Below are 8,376 nucleotides of genomic sequence, written 5' to 3'. Positions count from 1 at the left end.
TATATATATATATATACATATACATTTATTGAGAGAGAGGGAGGAAAAGAGAGAGGAGGGAGCGAGAGAAAGAGAGAGAGAGAGAAAAAGAAGAAGGCGAGAGAAGAAGGAGGGAGGGAAGAGAGAGAGTGAGAGAGAGAGCTTGTCATTGACACTCCTGGGAAATGATGTAAGCTCTCCATGACGCATTTATTTATATAAAACTAGCGCGGCCTCTATAAATGTCTCTCTAAATAACACCTATCCTATAACTTTTATTTAACCATCTTTTTTTTCTAAAATCAATACATACTTCGAAAGAGAAAGAGATTAATCTGCGACGTTTTATACGAACTTCGCCCCGCATACGTGAATTCGGCCTGTATGTATAGTCTTAGGCTATAGTTTCTCAATCTTCAAAAGTTTCCTCGGTAGCATATTGGGTCTATCTGGATTCCCCATAAATACTTGAAACTTTTCTGTATGTTATATTATCTCGTTTACGTAATCTCATAAAAACTCAGAAATCACGAGGATAAAGAAAGAAGAAATTCATATACGGATTCGAAGATTTAAATTTAAATTATCGGAAGTGGAAACGTCCTCGAAATGCAATGGAACTATATCGATTAATTGTGTAAATAGAATTTTATATTTTAAGCTATCAAACAAATAACTTAGAACCCAATCATTTTCGGATAACAAAAATACATATGTATGACATACACTCGAGAAAAACAAATCTCGTCATTTTTTTCATATTGTTTTATTATAGTTACCGGATAAAGTTCCGAAAGGGTGAACCTCTCTGATTTTTTGTCGCTTGACGTACTACTGTATTTTGATGTGCTGATTACGAATATGATAATGAAAATTGGTGACAAAGTCATTTTCAAAGTCTTTGACAAGGTCAAATAAAAACTTGAAAAACGATTTTTTCACTTTTTTTGTGCGTTTCACGTGCGTTCCCTAAGCAGGGGGAGAAATGGGATGAAGTCGCTTCGCATGGAAGTCGTGCCTCCCTAAGCAGGGAAGAAGTGAGGTGGGAGTCGCTTTGCGTGGAAGTCATGTGCTCCTAAGCAAGAGGAGAGGTGGGGTGAGAGTCGCTTCGCATGGAAATCATGCGCTCCTAAGTAAAAGGGGGAAATGGGGTGGGAGTCGCTTCGTGTGTAAGTAGTAACGCTTAACTCGATTGCAAATGGTCACAACTTTCTACGCGAAAAAATGTGAAAAAAAATCGGTTTTTTAATATTTGACCTTGAAAATAATCTTGTCACCAATTTTCATTATCATATTCGTAATTAGCAAAATATAATAATATGTCAAATGATATGAAAATCAGAAAGGTTCACCCTTTCGAAACTCCAAATATCTTCTCTTGGGTATAAAAACTTTATTCTAATTATTTCAACCATTATTGAGATCCAGTAATCTCGATCCGGCACAACTCGCGTAGAGGAGCACGGTAGTGTCTCGCGCTATGTCTTAGTACCGAGACACTATTATTTCCAGATAGAATTATGCAGTTAGAAATGGTCTAAATGATACCGACTGATGATCCCGAGAAATCAATGAGAGAGATGACCTACGAGTGAATTGATTTCATTTCCAATGAAGAGAATTGAAAATGAATGAATTTTTTGCTGTTATTTTTCTCTTTATTCGCTACAGGAGAAGCTATTTAAACGTGACTGACGTTAAACTATTGAGATGGAGCGCGATTTTTTTCCATACCCCTGGAGTCGCTCGGCGCGAGGGCAGTATTTCGGCCCGCGGTAGAAGCGACGACGTTAAGAAAGCAGCATTCTGTGAATGGAAGCGAAGCCTCGGAGATCAGTCAGCAGGCAAGGACGACTAATTATAGCGTTAATATCTCAACTTCATTTTGTACATTAACCATGTGCACCATTACGCACATGTGCGTATGTACATGTATTATGCTGCGTAGTGCTTATGATGTACACGCGCCCGAGATTATGATCCGACACGATTTATTTTGATCGTCATCATCGTTGTCGTTGTTTTCGTCGTCGGAGGGATGCGAATTCAGAATGGCGAACGTGCGTCACGCTTACTCTTGTTCTATTGACACGCTCTGTGTGTATGTGCGTGCGTGCGCGCGCGCGCGCGTGCGCACATGTGTGCGGATCTCATAAAATATCCACCAACAAATTGCTACGGGAGAAATACTTGCGCACGATCCCTGAACTTTATACTTGGCAGATAAATCAGACATGAGAGCGATGTACGCGCGAATTTCTTCCTCTGGAATGTTCGGTCTTAATTTTTAATGACTTTTGGCTAATAAATATCTACCGACTGTGCAATTAATGATTTGAGGTTTCGAATTATCCTACGTGATTGCAAAGATAAATTGGATTTGATTATTAATTCGAGAATGTTCTGAGGGAAAATCTTTTCAATATAGAGACCATTATTGTTCTGACGTTTTCAACAGATAAGAGATAAATCGAGTTATAAATTGGTTCGAAAAATATCTCAGTAAAATCGTGATCCACGATACATAGTGAGTCGAATTATTTCTCGTGCTCGACAGAAGGGATCAATAAAACGTTAGGTTAGTCGGAATTGGAACACAATAAATTAAAAGAATTGAGAGAAACATTGCTTATATTTTACAGAGTAATCTAAATTGTCCCGCGCGACACGACTGCTGTACGCATCACGCGGGATCGTTTGAAAAGGCGCAATTAGGTTAAAAGTATATAGTGCCAGTGACATCGTAAACAGGCAAGGTCGCCGAACAAGGGTAAACGCTGCACTGTAGCTAATTATCACGAAAGTAGAGTGGGCGTTTATACGTGCAAGTGAAATTACATTTACGTCGGCAGTGTTATTGTTGGGACAAATGTATCGACCATATATACCATCCCACGAGACGCGCCAGTTTCGAAGTTGCCAAATTAATTAACATTAATTCCGCGTTTCTCAAGCATGCGCCTCAGTTGAAGTCGGAATGAAGTATCGATTTTGACCTTTTGACGTACAACAATTTTCGCGCGGGTTATACAAGAGCAAAGCCGAAAATAATATGAATGTGAGCCGATTGTTCCGTGCCAATAAAATACAATTTGTATCGAAACTTCGCTTTCTTTCGTATGTTATAATAATAACATAATAATTAACATTTCTACAGTTATATTTCTTGAAACGCCGTTTGTCGCAAAAGATCGCGCTTGGAATTTTGAATAAGCATGTGATCATTACACATAAATTTATTTATTTCTTATCATATAGTAAAGTGTCTGTATATAACAAGATATTTTTGGTTTAAGCGTAATTGTATATCTTTTTTTTAATGCCTTTACATAATACCATATATAAATGTCAAACAAGACATATACATGTCAAAATGATAATTTTGCGGGTACAAATTAAATAATTATTTATTATGTATTAATACTAATTATTTATTATGTATTTATTATGTATTAATACTAATTATTATGTAATTAGAATGTAGAACAGAAACAAAATTTATTATATTAATAATTTAAGTAACATGTATAGAAGCAAAGTTAATATCTTTAAGAATTTATTTTGGTAATTATACACTTTAAGGGACACCGCATCGATAACCTTAACATATTGTAAAAATCATGATTCTAAGTAACTTAACAATTAGATGGCAGTCTTTTATAATTTCTGAAATAGAGTTAAAGGTTTAATAATGTGTAATAAATCTTGCAGTAATTATTTACATTATACATTTAAGGGACACTGCACCGATGATTTTGACATATGTGGACAAGATCATAAAATCATGAGTGACCTCCAGCAGGTTTTAGGTGGCCGTCGCTGTTCGTTAAAAAGTTATTTACAAAAAAGTTTGAAAAATGATGTCTTTTCTATAAAATTTTGTTTTAAAATATATTTTACGACTTTCTTCGCGAAGCTACTTTCATCCCATCTTCCCCCCACCTCAAGGGCTTCCACGCGAAGCGACTTTCACTCACCTTTTTCCTGTTTCAGAAACGCATGATTTTCCATTCGAAACGTTTTTGCGTTGTTAAAACAAGGAATTTGTTTCATTGAAGCTCAGTCATGTCCCAAAGTTAAATTAATGAATTTTTTTTATTAATAACTTTTTAACGAATAATGAGCGACGGCTAAAACCTATTGGAAGTCATTCAGAGAGATATATCAAGATCATATATAGATATATGTCAAGATCAAGGTCATTGGGGCTTCGACATATTTACCGAGTAGTTTTTAATACTATATGTAGCAGAATAAACTGTTATTTCTTAAACTTTTTTTATTAATAACTTGATTGGATATAACAGGGCAATAGGAATCAAGTATGGTAATTCTTGTGCAATACGGTTAACAAAACAACTTTATTAATAATTAATCTGCTTATTATATATTTCGGCTCACTTTTGAATTCTCAGAGACAATATGATGTTGTGATTACAAAAAATTTTTTTACAAATTAATTCATTTCAGTGAGTCATCTCCATCTATTAACGGAAATTATAATATAAAAACGAATTCTAATAACAATTTAAAATATATTAAAATTATGCTTGACTCTTATACCACTTTGATCAAAAAGTTCCCGGAATTACCACCAAGTGATGCTCTGAATCAGCTGATTTGAGTTCTGTTTTTTTTGGTTAGGTTGCCACATTTATCATTGACATTCCCACCAAATTTTATCACTATAGCTTGACATTTATAAAAGTTATGCCGTCTTGAGTACATGTACCTCTGCACGTATTTTCGATTTTGGATTTGTAAGCAAACAACTCGTGGATTTTGCACCATGATAACGCACCGTCGCACAGTGCCATCATTATCCGTGAATTTTTGACCAAAACGAATACCATCCAACAGCCATCGAATTCATCTAATATGGCTCCTTGCGATTTTTTTCTGTTCGATCGAGTCAAAAAATCATTATGGGGAACGCGTTTTAACAACCGAAAGGAGATAATGGAAAAATCGAAGACGGCTCTGATGGCTATACCGACAATAGAGTTCTAGAAATGTTTCGAGAGCTGGATCAAGCGCTGGCATAAGTGCGTTGCAATCGGGGAGTACTTTGAAGGGGACAATATCACTTTTGATGAATAAAACTTGTATTTTGAATTTTCTGAATGAATTCCGAGAACTTTTTGATCAAGGTAGTATATGCCCTGTTATATTCAACCATTTTGTATTATTAAGGAGTCTTTAGGAATTAATTTATATTTGTCAATAACTTCTTCTTAATAACTTCAATAACTTCTTAACGAAGGACGATCATTACCTAAAACTCTGTTGGAGGTCATTCAGAGTCATCTTGATAACATATGTCAAGGTTAAAGTTATCAGCACGATGTCCCTTAAACATAATTATTTTTATTTTTAATGAAATTTATGGATATACATATATAAAGATGAGGAATGTGTAAATACGTAATATTGATTTCCAGTTACTTAAACAATTCACAATTACGAAATATAAAATATGTGCATATGTCGAAAAAGAATTTAAAAATAGTTTATTGTACCATAATATGTAAGAAGGAAAAAATAAGTTTTCATATGTGCGAAGTTTTTCATATTGCAAAAAATCTACAAAATTCGTTCAAACATAATATATATAAATTTAAAAATCTCCTATTTAATTTGTTCATACTACAAGAAATATCCAATCTTCGAAAATTATATAGAAAAATACAATTTAAAAATATTTTTCAAGAGAATCTTTCAACTTGTGGGGATCTACATTAGGACCGTGACGTTCAACAACCTTGCCCTCTTTATTCACGATGAACTTGGTGAAATTCCATTTTATGAAGTTACCCAGCAGGCCACCTTGTTCTTTCTTCAGATATGCCCAAAGAGGATGCGTGTTATTTCCGTTCACATCAATTTTCTCAAATAAATCGAATTTTACCTGCGGAAAATACTAAATATGTTAATATGGGTTTATTCATTGAGGAAAGTAGGCAATTGTTTACAATACATTCAGAGAAAAAAACATTTTTTATAATGACAACTGTATAGATGATAACTATTATATAAATATAAGTTCTATATCTAGAATTTATGTACATTGAAGTTTTCATAATTATTCAGCTTATAAAACTAAAATACAATAGTTGATTTAGCGCGCCTGTGTGTGTGTGTGTGTGTACATATATATATATATTGCAATATAACAATTTTATAGTTAGCCAAGTTTTTTTAGTAAAACGCTATTTTTTCACTCAAATATTTATATTTATAAAAGATTATGAATAAAGAGTAAAATTACTTTCTGGCGATCGGCAAAACTGCAAATCTCCTCGCTATTCCCTGGCTCTTGACCATTGAATTGGTTACAAGGAAACGCTAAAATTCGTAATCCTGCCAAATAATGAATAAAAAAAAAATCTTATTATTATTGTTTCGTAATATAGAATAGCTTTCAATTTCCTCATAATGTGAGAATTTACCTTTAGATTCAGCATACTCGTCGTATAGCTCATTCAGTTCTTTGTAATTCGTTGCTGTGAGGCCACATTTCGAAGCGACATTTACGATCAAGCACACATGATCTTTATATCTAAATCAACAAGAGGTGATATTACAGCTTTTCCATATGTGATAATGTGACTTTACGCGACGCAGTCGGGTTTATGCTTACTTGGACAAAGGGACTTCCTCTCCTCTGATGGAGTTCGCCGTGAAGTCGTAAATCGATGTGGCCGATTTGTAATCCTTGTTTCCGCTCATCGCTGTTACAACTGCAATCGACGGGAGCATGAAGGTTTTTAATGTGATAGATATCGACATTGCGCCTTACGAATGACAAATACTGTTAATTATTGTATTTTTTTTTATTTTCACAATCTGATATTAATTTATTTTCTATATCTACATTAGTCATAAGTTACGTTTATTGAAACAAGGATGTACAAAATAGTGTTGTAACAAAAACACTTCATGTTTAGTTTTTCTTTGTGTAAACTAATAAATAATTACATTGAAACAACATAATTTTTACAGAAGGAAACGCTTGATATTTTAAGAGAATTGAAATGTGATTTGTATTTATGTTAATAGATTAAAAAATGTGTCGATAAAATAATAATAATCATGCTTTTAGAATATTTAGATGCTTAATTTTGCTATATTTAAAACTCGCTTTCGATGCCATAGTTTTTTTTCACACTAAAGCATCACATACAAATCGGCAATGAAGCGATATCCGATGAAATAAAATAGAATTTTACAATATTCTTAATTGCACTATTAATCGAGATGAAATATGAAATTAAGATGAAATATCGAGAGCAGCACACTTCAAGCTATTGCGAATTAAAGGTTATTGAAACGATTGAGTTGAATGAAATATTATGGAAAATTTTTCGTAAATTCATCTTTCTGAAGTTTAAGTCTAATAATTTTTTCAAAAAAGATAGTTTCGACAGTAATATATATATTCATCAAATTAAATGTCTATCGTTAGCTGTAGGGGAAATGATGTTATGATGAGAGGAAATGGGAAAAGCAATTCTCAAAATACGTGCCTGCGAAATTTCGAGTTAAGTACATGAATCCGGGTACGATGAATTTTATAACGTGCATTTCCGATGTGTCAGGGTCCCGTTCCTAAAATTGCCGATACAGAAAAGGAGGAGGAGAAGGAAAATATTACGAATTCAATCCCCCTTTAACAAAAAGAATTCAGGAACTTTATATTTCGCGATTTACAGTTTTCTCATTATTTATCATTATTATTATTCAGTTCCCTTCTAAGGAACATATCTACGAAAAAATTATAATTGAGAAACAGCATTTACGTGAATTTAATTATTGACTTATACTATATATATTATAAAAATATGGAGGCAGTGAAATTCACAAAAATTATCATTGATAGAAATGTTTCTTATTAAATTATATTATGTTAAAAAGTAAAATGGCAAAATTTACAAATAAAAAATTCTAGTTTTAATGTTTTATATTTAAAGTAAGAACGGTTGTTATTCAAAATACGTAAACATATACAAGAATGTTTGTACAAACTAGGAGATTTTTTTAATTATTTGTAAACATGTAATTGCAAAGATAAGTAAAATGAATTCGTATCTAGGGTCCCAAAATTCGAAGACAATATTATTACAGTGTAAAACTTCGTGAAAAATTAAATGATGAAAATGCATTCCATTTTTTTCATATTTTTTCATATTTTGTTTTCGAAATATGCAATGTTATGAATTTGTGCTTGCAAAATAAATATAAATATAATAACAATGATATAGCTCACGTGCAATAAATTCAGACGACATCTCAGTATCAATTTTAAGCAAGCAATGTTTTACTGATACTTTTGTTCCGCTAGCACACTAAGATTTTTTCGTTGTTATTTTATACTTATTTCGTATGTAATGGATTCAA

At 32.9% G+C, this 8,376-nt stretch overlaps 2 protein-coding genes across 4 annotated transcripts in view; one reads left to right on the top strand and one right to left on the bottom strand.

The window, feature by feature from the left end:
• The window catches only part of LOC108687610 (E3 ubiquitin-protein ligase CBL-B), a 58,626-nt gene that overhangs the window by 31,997 nt on the left and 18,253 nt on the right, over nt 1–8,376 (top strand). The gene's annotated exons all lie outside the window — the stretch shown is intronic.
• The window catches only part of LOC108687611 (probable phospholipid hydroperoxide glutathione peroxidase), a 5,358-nt gene continuing 2,309 nt past the window's right edge, over nt 5,328–8,376 (bottom strand). The window contains exons 2-6 of one of the 2 annotated variants that reach the window (XM_018193465.1): nt 7,506–7,646; nt 6,620–6,719; nt 6,429–6,538; nt 6,248–6,339; nt 5,328–5,887 (exon numbers count right to left, since the gene is read on the bottom strand). In XM_018193465.1, the coding sequence (XP_018048954.1) occupies nt 5,672–5,887; nt 6,248–6,339; nt 6,429–6,538; nt 6,620–6,719; nt 7,506–7,563 (576 nt within the window). In that variant the 5' untranslated portion in view covers nt 7,564–7,646 and the 3' untranslated portion in view covers nt 5,328–5,671. The remainder of the gene's footprint in view (nt 5,888–6,247; nt 6,340–6,428; nt 6,539–6,619; nt 6,720–7,505; nt 7,647–8,376) is intronic. The other variant, XM_018193466.1, reaches the window with a different exon arrangement.

This window comes from Atta colombica, unplaced genomic scaffold (genome assembly GCF_001594045.1).
Source record: "Atta colombica isolate Treedump-2 unplaced genomic scaffold, Acol1.0 scaffold21, whole genome shotgun sequence".
NCBI classification, from domain to species: Eukaryota; Metazoa; Arthropoda; class Insecta; order Hymenoptera; family Formicidae; genus Atta; species Atta colombica.
Note: the sequence above shows the minus strand (reverse complement) of the source record. Positions and strands in the feature narration are given on the sequence as shown.